Source organism: Maniola hyperantus, chromosome 13, assembly GCF_902806685.2.
Source record: "Maniola hyperantus chromosome 13, iAphHyp1.2, whole genome shotgun sequence".
Lineage (NCBI taxonomy): Eukaryota > Metazoa > Arthropoda > Insecta > Lepidoptera > Nymphalidae > Maniola > Maniola hyperantus.
The window spans coordinates 2463276-2483325 of NC_048548.1; the positions used below are offsets into that span (position 1 = coordinate 2463276).

At 41.2% G+C, this 20050-nt stretch overlaps 2 protein-coding genes across 2 annotated transcripts; both read right to left on the minus strand.

The window, feature by feature from the left end:
• Positions 1–797: 797 nt before the first annotated feature.
• Positions 798–3571, minus strand: LOC138403194 (52 kDa repressor of the inhibitor of the protein kinase-like). Its single transcript, XM_069502731.1, has 2 exons — positions 3046–3571; positions 798–2197 (listed from the first exon to the last, which is right to left on the minus strand). Exons 1-2 carry the CDS (start codon positions 3077–3079, stop codon positions 798–800), a joined length of 1434 nt encoding a protein of 477 aa, XP_069358832.1. The 5' UTR covers positions 3080–3571.
• A 14980-nt stretch (positions 3572–18551) lies between these two features.
• On the minus strand, positions 18552–19481 carry LOC138403195 (uncharacterized). The gene has a single exon (XM_069502732.1). The coding sequence runs from the start codon at positions 19479–19481 to the stop codon at positions 18552–18554; it is 930 nt and encodes a 309-aa protein (XP_069358833.1).
• Positions 19482–20050: the final 569 nt, after the last annotated feature.

Sequence of the window (20050 nt, forward strand, 5' to 3'; positions counted from 1 at the left end):
GGCTGGATAAAACAGCTGTGTTTCTTTAACTAGCGCAACCAATTCCATTTCCTTCAGTTCGCTCTGTGCCATATTTTTTTGTTCCCACATATTATACCACAGTTCTGCTTCACTAAGAAAACCACTTAAATTATAATAACTACAAAAAGGTTCTGTTTTTTTAATAAAATCTTGATATGACATTTGAAGCATTATGTGAGGGTGCAATGTAAGCAGTGAGTACGCAGGTAAATTGTCCTCGGAAAAACGTTGCTCTAGAGACAAAATTAAAGAATCAAGGTAGGGAATCATTAATGATCTCTTCCAAAACTCGCTAGGAGTCTGTGCCGGAGGATTTGCACGATGTGTCTGCCGATTTGTAATCCGTGGCATTCTCAAATCTGTTTCAAGATCGTCAGCGATTGACTCTGCTTCGGCTATCAAACTTTCGCTTTGAACATCGGCAGTTTCACGGTGTTTTCTCAAGGTGTCCGTTATTCTTTTTATATGGTTTGCACACTGAAGCAAATCTATACTTTTCGACTGCAGAGCATTCACTATCGGTTGCAAATGTGCAGAATATTTTGCTATGAGGCAAACACTAACAATGAATTCAGAATTTGTAGCTGCGCAATGTAACTGAAAAGCAGATTTTCTGGTTGCATTGTTGCCGTCTGTTGACAGTGTTGAAAGGGCTTTCACCACCTGTTAGGCTAACATGCGCACCACGAGAAAATTTTGTCTACGCATTTACTCGTCTTATTTGTATGAAGAAACACGAGATAATGCGTAGACAAAATTTTCTCGCGGGGCGCATGTTAGGCCATCTGGACATAGTGCTCCTTAAAAATGGCAATACTTTTATATTTCTGAGACCAACGGGTTTCACAGAACATTGGTATATTTGGTACACATTTTCGACGAAGGCCCGATTCTCGAAAAAATTTAATTATTTCTTTTATTGTAGTAACTGTATTTCGTATTACTGCTATTTGGTTAAGGTCATGCACAACTAAGTTCAATTTGTGACTAGCACAGTGAAAAAATAGTGCTTTTTGATATTTTTCTCGTAAAATTTTCTGAACACCACCATCCTTGCCTGACATAGTTGAACATCCATCATACCCTTGCCCTACGCACTTTTCTGGATACAGACCCGTGTTTACAAAGAAGTTGTCGATATTAGAGGCTATAGATTTTGCATCCATAGCAGATAATTCCACAAAACCTAGAAATTCTTCACAAACCACCATCTTTTCTTCATCAAAAAATCTGACACCAATGGAAAGTTGCTCTTTTCCAGATACATCGCAGCTCTCGTCTGCCAAGATACTATAGGCATGTGCCTTCTTTACTTCAGCTATAATATCGTCTCTAATGACATCTCCGCATAGATCAATTATTTCATTCTGAATTCTCGGTGAAGTGTATGTGGCATTTTTGGCACCGCTTTCTATATGTTCTTTCATTATCTGGTCACCAGATTCAATTTTAAGTTTTATAAGGTCTTCAAAAACGCCTTCATGTTGTCCTTTACCTCTCAGAGGTAGGTCATGCGTACCACAGAATATCACGGTCGAAATTATTGAAGCTAGCACTTTTTTGTTAGCATCTATTTCTTTTTGATGTGCAGATATCAGCTGGACATCAACCGGCATATTTTCAACAAAACATTTCGCAGCTGTTGCCGATGATTTGTGGCATTGAGATGACGCATGAGTTTTTGCGAATTCGTGCATATCCTTATAACGAGTAAAAGGTCTCACCATAAACGAACCTTGCATATTAGTTAATGTTGGTGGAAACAACACACAATAAATGCACAACGCGCCCTTTAATGTTTGAGAATACGCTAACCAAGGAGCATATTGCGCCAACCAGCTGTGCTTAAATTTTCGTTTTAATTGCACAGCGTCCTTAGCAAAGTCATAACTTGGTGGTGGAATCCAACAATTTTTTAAAATTTCTAGTTTTTGAGAAGAGGTCATATTATATGAACGACCTAGCCATTGGCCCACGTCATTCGAACAGTAGATTTTATCCTGTGTATCAGAACTAGACGGTAGCAATACAGGAACCGGTGCAGGTGGTACAGTTGAACTAGTACTGGCGACGCCATCGCTAGCGGTTGCTACGTTCTTCTGCTTCGAGTCTTCTCCGCCGCTATCACTGTCACCACTACTTTTATCTGCCTGTTTTCTTTTCTGATTCTTTCTCCCTGAAAATGAGTAGGTATAATTAGATTAGATTTAGGCCAACCTGAATCCTGAACATTTTATTTTAAAATCACCAGTTAAATAGGTTTTAGATGGTTGGATCCTCGGTAGCTTAGTGACTAAAGCGTCGGACTCGGATTGTCTGTGGACGCAGGTTTGACTCCTGATTTGAGAGCTGAATCCTAAGAGTTTTGTCAATACTTTACAATTTTACTGTAGTGAAGTTTGTATTGTATCTATGAGCTATACGTCTACCAAAACGATTTTGAATTTAGTAATAGCACCGAATAAATAAACGACTGAACAACAGTTCAGTACATGTGTGTGACCTCTAGGCTCTAACCGACGGATTCACGAACGCGAGCCGAGTGGCCCCAAACGCGGCTTCGACGAAAACGAGCGGCCCAAATATCAGAACGGCGAGAGTTGCAGTCAAAGGCGAGCGACCGCCACGAGTTCTTAATATTTTTCTACTTCGAGAATTATTATTGAAGTCAATGCAAAGGCAAAATTAATATTTCATACCTGTAGTGCAAGTATAAACACATACACATAACTACATAAAAACTAACATTTTATCCATATTTTTGTGTGACTACCTACCACGCAATAATAGGCTAATAAAATTGAAGCTCCTTGGGATCTGTTAATAGTAAATGTTATCTTATAAATAAGTAGGTAGGTATAATAATAAAACCTTTCTTAGTAGGTACACTATAACACTACCCACCCACCTGATTTCTCCGCTAATTAATCCAACCACATCAAAGGCGAAATACTAAAACTAAATTACTTAGGTATGTTAAGTACCTAAAACATTTCAGGAATAATAATAATAACAGTCACGTACCTTGTGCAGAACTAAAAAAGTTTCTTATATCCATTTCAAGCCAGCCAATTGCAATTTATTTTATCACTTATTCTATTTTTTATTTATTCGGACAGAGCAACTATTTAGAATAGTTAGCACTATTCACTCACAAGCAGAAACAAACATATTAAGTCATTTCGCTCTAAAATACAATTATAACATAACAAATAAATTAAACATAAAAAAACAATGAAACTCAGCGTGTGGTGTCCGTGTCGGTGCAATATACGAGTCGAATGGAATCGGCATTCGGCGTGCGAAGGAGGGGCGCGGGCGGCGAGGCGCGATTTAAAGAACTTCGGTGGTCGGTCGCACTCGCAAGTCGCACTCACTCACGAAGGCTTGGAAACGGAATTCGCGCGCTCAGTTCACCGACACTGCATTGTCTCGCGCGGTAAATTTGAATTTATATTGAAGGATAATTAATTTTGTAACTTCACGTAATTAGCTTTATGTACAGAATTTCTTCAAGTGAGAGGGTGGGGCAAGTGCCCCACCTTGCCCCACCGTGGGTACGCCAATGTGCAGCACCATTCCTCACAGACATCATTTGTAAAGTAATTATAATTATAAGACTAGCATTGTTGTAATTTTTTCAATAAATTACCTACTTTTAATAAAGAAAACTTAAAAATGAAATATTTTGATGGGAAATAGATGTAGCTAACCGAATGGTAGAAACACACCACCCGTGGTCTCTAAAGTAAATTATTTATTTATTTATTTATTTATTTATACAACAAGATCAGTAAGTATACCAACCTGTTATTTTAGTTTAGTTTAGAAATTGTGTACAACAAAATTACCCATAATGACTAATTAATTAATTATTAGTTTATAACAATTGGATTCTGACATTAATTCAGTAACGTTCTTTCATGACCTTAGGTAAATATAATTGAAATATAACGACCACTTTTTCAATTTACCTGATTCCTATTAAACTCACCTTTTGAGTCACGATCTGCTTCTCTTCAATTAAATTGGATGAAAATAATTTTACTAACTTCGTGTTCCGCATGACCCCTTGAGCGTTTAGTTAGCGGATACGTTGGTACTTATTCTAAGCATTAATACCTGAACTAAAGTAGCCAATTAATGTTGCTCGACTGAGAGCATTACATTAATGAGCTTCGGGCTGAATACGTTACATGAGCGGAAACCTGCAGAGCCTGCAGGTCAAAATAGAAGCAAAAATCACTGACCTTTAGAATATATTACCTAAGTTTGCATTATCCACTACGCAGAGATATTACAAGACTCTATATAAAACTCCAGATAGACAAGAAGGGGCCATTTAACATCCTAAACCCTTCTCATTTCTCACTAATCAATAAATCTAGAAAAAGATTGCTTCAAAGCGAAAATGCCGCAGTTGTACTTCTGTTTTGGTGGTTTATTCTTTTAATTTTAAGTAGGTATGTCTTTGTTCCAGCGCGGAAATGCAGCCAGTATTCTTGGCACCATTCCACGCGGTCATGATTTATATAGTAATTAGATAAGGCTAGCTTTAAGTTTTATTGTAATATTTAAAAAAAAAAGGTATGTCTTTCTTTTTTATGATGGTGCATATAATTAAGCATACTTATTTCATTTTCAATACCGTATCGCAATAGGGTCTTGGACTGTAGTTAAAATAGGATATGATTTTTTGTGTAGCGGTAGTTCATTATAAAAGAGAATAATTTTTAAAAATCATGATTTTTATTTATTTTGAATATAATTAATTATTAACGTCACGCATGTACGGAAAGCGGATTATGATGTCACAATGCGTAAACGGCAAATATTTTTCAACTGTTGTACTTCGACCTTTAGAATGAGATTTCGGCTCACTCATACCTTATGTGACGTTTTGTCAGTTTTGTCGGTCTCAACGACAGAGACAACGCTCTACAAAACCGCTATCTCTTTCTAAAGGTCTTCTGCCGCGCACTGTTGGTATTGAATGATGACAACTTGATACCTACTTTTTTTTCGAAATCTGATTGTATCATATCCACCGTGGACCGTATCCATCTACAGCTGTCAGTTAAGGGTAATCGAGTAAGCGACAACTTGTCAGATCCAATCTGATGATTCTTTTTAGCTACTGACAGTAGACTTGGTAGCTGGCATCAATCATTGTGTAATCCTTAATTGGAAAGTTAATTAATCTGTTTATAAACTATTAAGATAAACATGTAGATTGGGGCTACTGTACTTTTGAAGTGAAAACTTCTATAGGCGCGTTGGGTAATTTTGGAATGGGTACCGTCACCGACATTTTGTTAAATAGAACATTGCATAGTACCATATATGAATTTACATTCTCTCTAATTAGAGCTCTGATCAGCATAGGACGTCATATAATATGCTTGAAATATGTACTCTTACAGCCATACTCAGAGTCGCTTAATCGTTACTTAAGTTTAGTTAAAACGAGACAGATATGTATATCTCTCACATAAATCTGTCTCGTTTTAAATCAGACTTAAGTAACGATTAGCGACTCTGTGTACGGCTGTTAAATTGTTAAATATTTCATTTAGTTATAATTCAATCTAGCATTTATAGGTTTGAACCACTCCTATGGTATTTGTGGCTGTTTTCATTATGGCTTTTAATAATTTTACGTCTACATTTTCCGATCAAAAAGGACATAACCGCACTTATGACCCGCTAGAATCGGTTCCGTGGAATAAAGTCCTAAGTGACAATTTTAATGCTTGAAATTGAAGAAAAGCCCAATAAACCCCTCTATAATAACCCTAAAACCAACATTGTAAACTTTAATATTGCATGCATTAAAATAAAACACAAAAATGCTCCTCCTGAAAAGTAGGCCTTTTGTAACAGTGTCGTTATTCGTAGGGTCTGGTACGACGATTTGTTGCTCAGATGGACCTCTACGTGAAAAATTTATAGTAATACAGCAAGAGACTACATCTCCCATATTAAAATTCGCACGAGCTGTAGCCCTCCATACAATGTGTAACGTACTTTACATTAGCTACGCGTCCCACTTTAATGAGCGGCATACGTTAGCTAGTAATCACTCTATGTTAATTGGTAGCTGTCAATTCGTCCATTAATGAGCAAATCCTGCACCGGGGAAACGTACAGAAGAAGACTGGTAGAATTTTTATCACAGCTTTTTAAGGCCTTTTTATTTCTCTAATACGTTTTCATATCAATAACTCAGGTCTGACGACCAATAAACTTAGATAAGAACGTATCGTGGTTTCCCTACGTTTAATTAGTTGGCAATCACTAGGTGCTCGGGGCCGCGGTGGACCAGTGTTCATAATGAGCAATAAAATCGCCGTTAATGGGTGATTACTGCTGCCGTTCAGATGCCCTGATATCTATGGTCTGTTTGATCTGTACATGAGTTTGTAATTAATCAGGGTTGTTGAACTTTACATGAAAACTTACAACCCATTGCAGTACACGATTAAGATGTAGGTCGACACGCAACGGGTCAGCCTGGCTGTCCAGCGCGGAAATGCAGCCAGTATTCTTGGCACCATTCCACGCGGTCATGATTTATATAGTAATTAGATAATGCTAGCTAAAAAAAATGTGAAATAAAATTTATAAGATGTTCATAAGTGCCTGTATTATAGATTTAGGTTACGGGTGCTAGGAGTCTGAAAACTATCGTTGAATCATACAAATCTCTATTGAAGATGAAAGTCGTGAAGTAATTCTCATTCAGAGCGATAGGTCTTAATATTTTTAAACTCAAAATCAAAGAGTTGCCACGGGATTTTTTAGAAACCTAATTTCACGCGAAGGAAGTCAGTACAGTATGTTCCTAAAAAGTAGGTATATTATATAGTCGAAGACTATGTAAATGATAAGAAAGCTTGCATTTTACTCGCTCCAGCAATGCACGGGGCTGATAATATTGACAAATTGAACACTTGAAACATTTTCACATAATTATTTTTTTTAGTATTAGCGTAGCTATGCAGTCCCGAATTAACCATAAAGGCAATGCTTATTGCCTTTGGGCCCGAAGCGGCGCCTCCTAAGCGTCCCACGTCCGCCCCAAAGCGAGATTTGAAACACTCTAAAACTGATTGTAGTAAAAAACACATTGCTACTTTGAAACTCGGGAAACTGCGAAACATTAGAAAAGCATTGTTTTTTGTTTTACAAAAACCTTAAGTTTATATTTAAAAAAAAAAACACTAAATAAGTTTTTCGATAAGCTTTACTTCAATTGATAAGAGGAGAGTTAGGAGCCAAAATTGTGCATTGCTTAGGGGTCTCTACATGACTTTAATATAAAGATTTGGACTTGCTAAAGTATTGTAATCGACAACAGAGCAAGCGCGTGACACAGAGCGACAAAGGCCGTTGTAAAGCCGGAGGCAAATTCGATGCATACGAATAATCGAAATCACGTCTCCGGCGATTCAGTATTCGATAGCTTTTGTATTATAATGCCGCAGAGCCTCGAGCTTTATGAGATTATAACTATTCTAGTGTTTGCTTTTGATTTCAACGTAATGTATTGTATTGTTTATGTCCTTTACTGTTACTGAATGAATAAATAAACGCTCGCACGTTATTACAACATTAGTCAAATAAGACGCTTATCATTCCATAACTCGTTTTCGTAAAACCTGTATCAATCATTATTACAATCCCAACTGTTGTGATTGGCTGAATTTGTGTTATTCTTGGTGCAACAATGCATTGTAGCCAATAGTGAGTGAGCGTCAACCAATCAGAGGTGATAGCGATCGTGACATTGTAGCTGTCATTCTACCGCAATCGCGCAGCCTATATATTTTCCAAAGAATTTGGATGATATTTTCACAAAACTGTTAAAATGTTAAAGTTATATTCTGTTCGTATTAACTTTCCGAACTACATGCCCTGCCCATTGCCACTTCAGTTTCGCAACCCCTTGAGCTATGTCGGTTACTCTAGTTTTCCTACGGATCTCTTCATTTCTGATTTGATCACGCAGAGAAACTCTCTCCATCGTTCGCTGAGTGACTCTGAGCTTCACATACATAATCATCATTTATGCCTATTCCCTAGTGGTACATACTGGTTTTTATTTACTTCCCCATTAAAAGAAAAACGTGTCCGTCCGTTAATACTACATCATTAATTTACAAAGTTGCAAGGTATCTTACTGCTTGTGAAGACAAAAAACTGGTTCAGCATCATCAAACCCCATCGTTAACTCCTCCGATCTGCCCTCCCGTTGCTTAATTAGATATATATCTACCTACATATTACTTAGTAAATACTATGTTAATCCTACATCCTAAAAAAGTAAATACCATATTATTAATTTTCATACACTCAAGTTTGATAGACGTTTCCGATTAACCTGAAAAATTAACAAAAAGCAGACAAGTGCGAGTTGAAGTCGCGTGGAGAGGGTTCCGTATATATTAAGAGATTTATAGACGTCTTATATGTTTTCCTCTAAAGAACTGTTTATTTTTTTCTAAATTTTAGGTTCAGTGCTCAGTATAAAACTAAGTACCTACATGGTGTGTTATATCTTGTAAGTACGATGGTGCGAAATCCTTCGTGTGCAAATTCGAATCGCACTTAACCGGTTTTTATTCAGACGCACGGAACCCTTAAAATGTAGAGTAAATAAAACCTATCAGAGGAGTTTTACGATCCATTATAGGCGTAATTATAACGAAAGTAACAGCCAATTAATATCGCCCTGACAGGCAGAAGCCGTCCCAGATAATGAGAGGTCCGTACTTCCGAGGCCCGGTTAATTAAAAACTAATATTTTTTAATAAAAAGGATGGTAAATTTCAAAATGGCCGCCATGCAAAAAAAGTTAGTACATAGTGTTATATCTTGTAGGTACGATGGTGCGGACTGTGGAACCCTTTGTGTGTAAATTCAACTCGCGTTTAGATGGTTTTTATTCAGACGCACGGAACCCTAAAAATCTACAGTACAAATTAAACATATCAGAGGTGGTTTACGATCCATTATAGGCGTAATTATAACGAAAGTAACAGCCAATTAATATCGCTCTGACAGGCAGAAGCCGTCCCGGGTAATGAGAGGTCGGGACTTGAAAGGCCCGGTTAATTAAAAACTAATATTTTTTAATAAAAATGCCACGACTGCGATGGCCTTTATTGCGATGCGATGGGTGGGTATCTGTTACCGATAATAACACAATTGATCATGTTTATTGTGAGTACACTTTTATGCACTAATTGAACATAACATTCGAATTTTCTTCGAAACGAAGTTTGGAGGTCATCATGCGAAAAGCTTCTCTAATAAAAGCCGCCCCTTTTATTTAATTATGGATAACTAAGCCCTGTCCACCCCCTTATATCATCCAACCATTTGCGTCTTTGTTGCGTACTATACTTACCTAAATACGAGTTAAAAATACATTCCAATACAGGTAATGTAAGCCAGAGATAATAATATATACTTGTTTAATATATTATCTCTGTGTAAGCAAAGACACAATATGAGTAGGTAAAGATTCTCATTATGTAAACTAGCTTATGCTCGCGACTTCGTCCGTGAATTTTCAAAATACCTTTTAGATATTTAGATGTAGAGTTATTGAATGAGATAATAATGAGATGTATTTCCCTCGCTAGGAGTACGTACGTGTACAAAATCTAGTTCTAGGAATCTGCCGTTAGAATCACGGCGTATAAATAATGCAGCACCTAGATATTGCGGTGGTATAATGCAGCCCGCAGGGTGGTAGCCGCATCTGATGCTTACTCTCAATTCACTATTGTTGCCTGTTTAATGGTTCAGACTTGGAATTAGCTCCGTTCACTGTCGAGGTCTTTAACTACAGTACGCGGCAGAAAGTAATGTGCATCGACATTTAGAAGGAGATAGCAGATTTGTAGAGCGTTGTTTCGTTATTAGTTACTTTGCTACATTATTAACCAGTAGTCGTAAAATAAAAATTAAAACTAATGCGCAACAAAACAAGACGGAGGCGGCGGAGGTCGCATTTATAATACACTAGCTTATGCTCGCGACTTCGTCCGCGTGGACTACAAAATTTCAAACCCCTATTTAACCCCCTTAGGAAATGAATTTTCAAAAATCCTTTCTTAGTGGATGCCTACGTCATAATAGCTATCTGCATGCCAAATTTCAGCCCGATCCGTCCAGTAGTTTGAGCTGTGCGTTGATAGATCAGTCAGTCAGTCAGTCAGTCACCTTTTCCTTTTATATATTAAAGATATTAGTATGTATTAACATTCTCTTCGTTTCTCTACGTGATCAAATCAGAAATGAGGAGATCCGTAGGAGAACAAGAGTAACAGACATAGCTCAACGGGTTGCGAAGCTGAAGTGGCAATGGGCAGGGCACATTGTTCGTACAACTGATAGACGTTGGGGTCCCAAGGTGCTGGAATGGCGACCTCGCACCGGAAGACGCAGCATTGGAAGACCCCCCACTAGGTGGACGGACGACATCAGACGAGTCGCAGGGAGCCGCTGGATTCAGGCAGCGCAAGACCGTGGCGACCTATGTGCAGCAGTGGACGTCTATTGGTCTATGATTATGATGATGATGATGTATTAACATTATTATCTACATTTCACCCATGCGAAGCCGGGGCGGGTCGCTAGTATTATTATAAATGTGAAATTTTAGGTTGTTTGAATGATTGTTACTCTTTCCGCCACAATGACTGAACCAATCTTCTATAATATAAAAATCAAACCAATCTTCTTCTCTATAATATAAAAATGAATCACTAAATGTGTTGCTCATCGCAAATCTCGAGAACCGCTGAACCGATTTCGCTAATTCTTTTTTAAAATATTCCTTGAAGTACGAGGATGGTTCTTACGGAGAGAAAAATTTAATTGAACCTCCCTCTCAATTTTCTAAACTCCACTCGAGCGAAGCCGGGGCGTGTCAGCTAGTATACAATAACAAAATCTAGAGGCAAAGGATTCCAATAAAATGAAAACGGGAGAATACACGAAGGAGCACGTATGTGTAGGAGTGGGTAGCTAGGTGGGCAGTTATCAGCACGTCACCCGCGGTGCCGGCACGTCCTGCGTGACCCGCTCTGACCCGCGGCAGGTGAGAGTCCCAGTCGTAAACAATGTGTTGCGATACCATACCAGATACCTACTATACACACGACATAGGTTTGACGAATTCTCTGGTGCAACCACAGAAATCAAAATAAGTGTAGAATTAGTAAAGAATCGGAAGGTTGTCGCCGCACTGATAGGCAGTAGCATCATAACGCGTTATTGGCGCGTTATTTATTTGCTAAGCACAGACTGGTATCAATGATGGTCCATCATCTTTTAAAACATGCTCGTAGGTGTCGTTTTTCACAAAGGTGCGTAAACACCCCACCAGTATCTATGTAGTCTGTGCCGCACACAGCATACACGCATGCGTGTCATACATATAAGCGTACGAATTTGTCACTTGTTAAAACACGAATGAGAATAATTGAGCTTTGCTTATTTATAAAGAAGCAAACAAAACAACAACAAACATAAAGAAGTTGTACAAAACAAAGGCATAGAGTCGCGAGCAAAGCGAGCGCGAAATTTTTCTATCATTTTACAGAATAACGATCCATGTACCTACTCAGAGCGGCGGATATTGGTGTTGATAAAACTATATTGCTATGATGCTACAGTTACATACCACAGAAAATACTTGTGAGCTAGTCGCCCGCGTCAGCAAGTCAACTCTGTCTCCTCCCCAAATTCGAGTGCTCTAAGTCATCGCCTAACTCACATTTATGACCCGGCCCAACCCTGCCCTGCCTTGCTTTGAAACCTCCCCAGTGTACGCCAAACTATGAATCAATAAAAATAAAGGGCAGAACCGTTACCAGTATTTTACATAACAAGTACACGAAGCAACGTGAAAGATAATTTTCAATAAAGGCTCCTATGAGGGAAATTGTTGTCAGGCAGCTATCAAGATCTTACCATATCGCCCCAAGCCCCAGTCCATCCTGTGTGACCTAAGTCTAACCCTAGCGGATGTGATCGGAAAATTATATGTATAAAGTTGGACAATAAGTAATTGAGCCAGCTTTTAGCTTTACTTTCACAAATACCAAATTACAGAATCTGAATGATAGAACTACAAAATTATAGAACCAAAATAAAAAATAAAAATTATAAACATGGATAGGTATTTGTTAATCGCCAGCTCTACTTATTTTTATATTAGCGACTAGCTGGGTTATTCCCGTTGAGTCACACCCCCGTGCCACAAGGTGCCAACAATTTCTAAACATTCCCGTTGAGTTACACTATTATACAACGAGAATTTTTTGAAATTGTTGGCACCTTGTGTCACACCTACATAAATACATATTATTGCGCGTGTAACAAGTATTAACTGAATGCGCACTTTTCCAGGATGTTATTTATTTTGAAATCCAAGATGGCGGATGAGAACTATTTACAAAAAAATAGACATGGGTGTCGTTTTCAGGGTTTTCGAGGGTGCTGAATTTGATGATGACATTTATTTGTTATGTGTTGTATATGTTTTGAAATTGTTGGCACCTTGTGTCACAGTGCTACACACGGGGGTGTGACTCAACGGGAATAACCCGACTAGCTGATGCTCGCGACTTCGTTTGCGTGGTCTACACAAATTTCAAGCCCCTATTTCACCCCCTTAGGAGATGAATTTCCAAAAATCGTTTCATAGCAGATACCTACGTCATTATAGCTATCTGCATGCCAAATTTCAGCCCGATCCGTCCACTAGTTTGAGCTGTGCGTTGATAGATCAGTCAGTCAGTTCTATTATTAGCCTATCTTCCACAAAACTATTACTTTATTATTTATTATTTTAATAACTTAAAAAAAATTACATTCGCAAGTCCAGCGTACCTACTTGTGGTCAGTGATATAGTTAGGTTCTGCATGAACCTTAATATTTGAACGAATTATTTCCAATGCAATAGTGGGACGTGTAGATTTATTGGGTTGTTTCAACGAGACCTTTTGTCTGGCGTCCGAGGCACGGGGAGGAGTCACGACTTACTGCTGTAGGAAGCGAAATATGAAGCCGGATTAATTATATCTCTCCATCAAACCGATCGTGAAAGTGATTAAGATCTGTGATATTTGTAATTACTATTGTTTATATTGTGTTAATTAAATTAACTATGTATTGAATGACTCCTTTTACTACCTTTCTAATTATATTATCTCAGTGTCTTCAATTAGTGTTAGTAATTAAGTTTTAATCATCAATATAAATGATAAGATATGGTCAAGCAAACAAAATTTTTCACGCGCTACCTCTATAGATACTAATGAACGACCCGTTTGAAATCCAGACATCACTGAGGTTGCATTGGTGCATAAGCACCAATGAGTCGGTGCCATTTTGTTTGTTCAAAAACCCTGTCCATACGAAGTAATATATTATAAGTCAATGGTTTTAATATTAGTTGATTTGCTTATGGGAGCAACATAATCCCGAAGTGATAAAGCCCCGGCTAGAAATAAATTAAAGAAAAAATTTATCTACCTATTTATAAAAGCGGCGGTAGCCTAGTGGATACGACTTCTGCCTTCTATTCAGGATGTCAGTGAGTCAGATGTGCGTGATTGCTCTAGGGTTGAATTTTCATAAATCCGTTCTTAACGGATGTCTTCGTCTTAATGGCCATTTGCACAATCCGTCTTACGGTCTGATCCGTCCAGTAGTTTTTAGTTAGAGTTGTGCATTGTTAGATTAGTCAGTCGCTTTTTCCTTTTACAGGTAGGTACCTACTTATATTTAGAAGTAAAAATAAAGACAGCAAATGTGAGAACATTCTTGTTTTATTATGCATATTATCTCATATGATATGATATAATTCCTGTCAACTGCACCATGGGTGTCTTTGTACTAACAGAATTAGCAACTAAAATGCATTTTTATCGTATTTTCTTATGACAAATGGATGGATCTTATGAATAAAACTTTAAATAAAACCTATTTTGTTAGCAGTATCTGCAATAATATTACCTCGGCTTCCTATCTTGTTTAGCTATAATGCTTTTATTAAATTTCTTAAGTACCTACCTATAGCGCTTTTATTAAACACCTTAAACCTACGACGATTCTATCGGGGTCTTCCAACGCTGCGTCTTCCGGTGCGAGGTCGCCATTCCAGCACCTTCGCAACCCATTGAGCTAGGTCGGTTACTCTAGTTCTCCTACGGACCTCCTCATTTCTGATTTGATCACGTAGAGAAAAAAATACCTAGTAGTAATCAGTAGCTCTTTATAGTCACGAATATTTTAATAGACCGATATAACTAACTGAACATCATCTGACTTCCTAGTGATGTCGTGACTCAGCGCCCGTGCCTCGAATGCCAAACAAAGATTTGTATTGAAACAAACCAATAAATCTATTTCACTATAAATCTACTGTCATCTTCGGGATTAGAAATAGATTAAACATAGCTTATTGTGATTTATACATTAGGTAGGTAGGTATTTTTAGGGTTCCATACCTGCAAAGAGACCCTATTACTAAGCATCCGCTGTACGTCCATCCGTCGGTCTGTCAGCGGTATCTCGTGAACTGTAATAGGTAGAGAGTTGAAATTTTCACAGTATTCTGGAGTAGAGACCACGCACCAGCAAGCGCCGTCTGGGACGACCTCCAACCCGCTGGACTGACGACCTTAAGAAGGTAGCGGGAAGTGGGTGGATAAGGAAGACGAAAGACCATTATTAGATATTATTATTATTATTTAATTAGAACGGACATAAAGCTGTAGTGTAGACCAATTACACTAATTAAATTACTAACATAAATATACTTACAATTTTTTTTTTAACTAATTAAATATATATTAAAAAAAAAACAACATTAAATTAAATCTAAAACCTCATCGAGACCACCGCAGCGAGGCATTGTGCCCAAGATGCTGGCAGCATTACTTTGGGGTAGTTGATGGTGGTGCAGGAAGACCAAGATGTTCCCCCAATATTCAGAAGCCAGGCTCCAGCACTCAATCGGTTTAATTAGCACTATTAAAACTATTACAGACGTACTTGCTAATTTAAAATTACGTGCATGCGTTTTCGCGCGCTAGACAGACGTGGACACAGGGACGGTATTGGAAGCCACTAGGCAGGCCCTCGGCCGCAGCGCGCCGCGGCTCGGGGCTGCGGCGCGGTGCGGCGGGGGCAGGCGCAAGTCGCCTGACCGGTTCCCCGATCAGCTGGCACGCGTGTGTGCGTTGCGTCAATGGCTGATAATATTATGCACACAGATGCCGCGCGGCAAAACTAATATTAGGTATCTAAATTATCTTATTAAATATGTACAATTGATTTTTATTTATATGTAATGTAGCCCACATATCACCCTCCTCCAGAGACCGTCAAGGGCGATAGAAGTCTGTAAATTTTACTTGACGGCCGGAGCGAGTGACTTTGGGAGCTACATCGGGTAGGTATGTAGGTGTGCTTGCGGGCGGAGAGGCCGGTGTAGGTAGATTGTTAGGAGTTGTTACCTTATTTCCCGACTGTTTTTCGTCCGCTAGTATATATGCCGGCTTGAGTCGGTCGATAGAAACGGTGGTGATTTTACCTTTTATGAGAAGGGTGAATGCTTTATTTCCTCGTTCTACGACCTTGTGTGGACCCGTATAGGCTGGCTGAAGAGGGCAACGCGAAGCGTCTTCACGAACGAAGACGTATTCGGCAGTTGCCAGATCTTTAAAAATAAATACCTTTTGTTTGTTGTGGCGAGAAGCGGGGACTGGCTTGATTCTTTCGGCGAATGATCTAATGCGCGCTGTGAAACTTGTCATATCAGTTGTACAGGGTGTGCTAGAATCGAAAAATTCGCCGGGAAGTCTGAGCGGCTCACCGTACAGCAACTCGGCGGAAGAGGTTTGTAAGTCCTCTTTAAAAGCACTTCGAATGCCGAGCAGAACGAGGGGCAAAGCCTCCGTCCAGTTGTGGTCGGCATGGCAAGTGATGGATGCCTTGAGCTGTCTATGGAATCGCTCGATTAGTCCGTTACACGCTGGGTGGTAGGCCGTTGTGCGTTTGTGTTGAAATCCGATGGTTTTGGCGAGGTATTGGAACAGTGCACTGTGAAATTGGGATCCTCGATCTGAAACCACGGTCGTCATTACGCCAAATCTGGATATCCAACCGGAGATTAACGCTTTGGCCACCGTTTCTGCAGTGATATCCGGGATAGGCATCACTTCCGGCCACCGTGTGAAACGATCTATGGCCGTCAAGCAGTACCTATTTCCCTGTGAAATTGGAAGGGGACCGATGAGGTCGATGTGTACCTGCTGAAAGCGTGCGCGAGGTAGGTCGAAAGTACCTAATGGTGCAGATACATGTCGACTGACTTTAGAACGCTGGCAGGCTAAACAAGTTCGACTCCACTCGCGACAGTCTTTTCTCACTCCGGGCCACACAAACCTTTCGGCTACCAGCTTGGCGGTCGCGGAGGGTCCGGGGTGGCTTAGCGAGTGTAAGCTAGTAAAAACTTGATTACGAAATTCCTTTGTGACGAATGGCCTGGGTGTCGGTGTACTTACATCGCAGTACAAAGGTATACGACTTCCAGAAAAATCCATCTTTTTGAGACGAAGGGAAGAATCGTCCGAGAGAAGATAATGGGCCAACTCTGGATCATTATCTTGAGCCTTTGCCAGATCAGTGAGACAGATTGGAGCGTCCAGTTTTTCGACGCGAGATAAGGTGTCGGCTACGACATTGTCTTTGCCGGAAATATGCCTTATATCGGTCGTGAACTGGGAAATGTAGTCCAACTGTCGGAACTGCCTAGGCGAACAGTTTTGCTTCCTTTCGTGAAAGGCGAAAGTGATTGGTTTGTGGTCTGTGTAGACCGTAAAGTGTCTAGCTTCGACCATGTGCCGGAAGTACTTTATGCCCTCGTAGATCGCGAGAAGTTCGCGATCATACGGTGAGTACTTTTGTTGGCTGGGGCTGAGCTTTCGACTAAAAAATGCCAGAGGTTGCCACACGTTACCTTTCAGCTGCTGTAAAACGGCTCCCATAGCCACGTCCGATGCATCCGTGACCAATGCGAGCGTGGCTTGGTGATCCGGATGGGCAAGTAGGGCTGCCTTGGAGAGGCCTTCTTTAGTTGCCGTGAATGCGGTTATAGCTTCGCCGGTGAGGTCGATGGGTGTGGATCCCTTGACAGCCCCCATGAGAAGAGCGTTAAGAGGCGCTTGTATCTGGGCGGCGTTGGGCATGAATCGCCTATAAAAGTTGGCCATGCCCAGGAAGCGTCGGAGTGCTTTAACGTCCTTGGGTGGGGGGAAGTCGCGTATTGCTTGTATCTTCGTATCCAGTGGTTTGGTTCCGTTCTCCGAAATTTTATAACCTAAGAAGGATACCTCGGGAGCTCCAAATACACACTTAGATACGTTGATTATCATCCCGTAGTCTCGAAGTCTAGCGAACACAATACGTAGATGATTTTCGTGTTCAGCCTCGTCCCTGCTAAAAATAAGAAAATCATCTAAGTAACAGTAGACGAAGTCTAGACCGCGCATCATTTCGTCGACGAACCTTTGGAACGTTTGGCCGGCATTACGAAGGCCAAACGTCATGAAGGGGAATTCGAACATACCGAATGGCGTAGTGATGGCTGTCTTGGGTATGTCTTCCGGGCAGACAGGTATCTGGTTGTAGGCTTTCACGAGATCGATGGTACTGAAAATCCTGCAACCTGCAATATTATGTGCAAAATCGTGAATGTGACGTATTGGGTACCTGTCTGGTATGGTCCGGGCGTTAAGTTGTCGGTAGTCGCCGCAGGGACGCCATCCGTTGTCTTTTTTCGGCGCGAGGTGCAGTGGAGACGACCACGGACTTTCGGAAGGCCTCGCTGTACCGTTGGCTAGCATCGCCTCGAACTCCGCCTTTGCTACCTTCAGTTTGTCCGGGGCGAGACGTCTGGGGGGGCACGTGACGGGGGGACCAGGTGTCGTCCGTATGTGATGTTGAGTGTTGTGTGGTATAGTGCGATGTGTACCAGCTGGTCGAGTAATATCCGGATAATCACGGGATAATACAGTGTGATACCGTGATTCTCCAGCGAGCACCTTAACAGATAAAACATTACAATTTGAAGCTATGGATGCTGTACTGGTAACAGAAGTTAAATTATCTATTAATTTCTTATTCTTACAATCTACAACTATACTATAATATATTAAAAAGTCCACTCCTATGATTGGCTTTGTCACGTCCGCCACTACGAAACGCCACGGGTAGGTACGTCTGAGTCCAATGTCCAAATTGATATATGCGAACCCGTACGTGTCTATTGTTGAACCGTTAGCCGCGACGAGTGTGTAGCCGGTGGGTGCACGGCGCTCCTTGAGTTTGGACCGAGGGAAGACGCAGAGGTCACTTCCAGTGTCCACGAGAAACTGCATCTTCATACTGCGGTCGGTAACAAAGAGGCGACCTGGGGAGGTTGGGCAATCGTCCGTCGCCATCAGCGACTGCCCATCGTGTTTTCCGCTTTTTTAAAATCGCACGGCTTCGAGCATCGCCGAGCCTCCGCTCCGAACCGGTGGTGGTAATAGCATACCGGATATCTCTTGTAGCTAGAGTTGGAGCGGTCCCTCTGTCGCGGCGGTGTTCGGCGGCGCTCGTGTGATCTGGAACGGCTGGCGGAACAGCATGATCCCCGGGTATGGTCTGAAGTCGTAGGTCCACGAGTGTGCTCGTCGAGTCTGGTGGACAGGCGCTCGACCATTTTCTTGAGCTCGGCGATCTCGCTGGCGATGTTGCTCGTAGCGGTGTAACTCGTCGACGCCGCCGCCACGTTGCACGGCGTGACGATGTCGTGCACATGGTCGGCTAAGTCGGCGAGCTGTTCTAGTGAGAGTGTCGGCTGCGAGGCGACTAACGTCTGTATGTTGCTAGGTAAACGTTGACTCCAAATGCTCTTAATAAAATCCGCCGGAACAGCCGGTCCTGCAAGGTCCTGAAGGTGTCTCAGGAATTGTGATGGCTTCCTGTCCCCCAGCTCCTCGTGGGTCAGCAGCTGCTTGACCTTTTTTTCATGGGACGCTGAGAGACGGCGTATTAATTCCGTTTTTATTTTATTGTAACGGTGGCGCTCCGGAGGGTTTACGATTAGCTCTTTGACTGCCTTGGCATGTACGAGGTCCAAATTTGTAAGTACATGTGTGAATTTGGTCGCGTCGTCTCGTATGCCGTAGTTTTCGAATTGGCCCTCCAAAAGAGCGAACCAAATTTCTGGTTCCTCGGGCGAGAAAGGTGGAACTCTAACCTTAAATCGACGGTTCTCGATCGGTGCCGCGTCGTCCACTTTTGGCGGTGTGGGGCGTGCCTTCTTAGCTAACCGCGTGGTTACATTCGACTCGCCCTGCCGTTCGTCGCTGCTGCTGGAGCTCATCCTGTCGTATTCAGCATAGGTCACCAGTTTGGGGTGGTTGATGGTGGTGCAGGAAGACCAAGATGTTCCCCCAATATTCAGAAGCCAGGCTCCAGCACTCAATCGGTTTAATTAGCACTATTAAAACTATTACAGACGTACTTGCTAATTTAAAATTACGTGCATGCGTTTTCGCGCGCTAGACAGACGTGGACACAGGGACGGTATTGGAAGCCACTAGGCAGGCCCTCGGCCGCAGCGCGCCGCGGCTCGGGGCTGCGGCGCGGTGCGGCGGGGGCAGGCGCAAGTCGCCTGACCGGTTCCCCGATCAGCTGGCACGCGTGTGTGCGTTGCGTCAATGGCTGATAATATTATGCACACAGATGCCGCGCGGCAAAACTAATATTAGGTATCTAAATTATCTTATTAAATATGTACAATTGATTTTTATTTATATGTAATGTAGCCCACATTACCCCTTTGGATGGCCAAACTAATTCTTTGACCAAGGTAGCTGCCAGCTCTCGGGTCCCCGGTTAACTCGATAACTCTTTTCGAAATTTCCTCAAAAAGAGCTTTAGCCCCCGGGC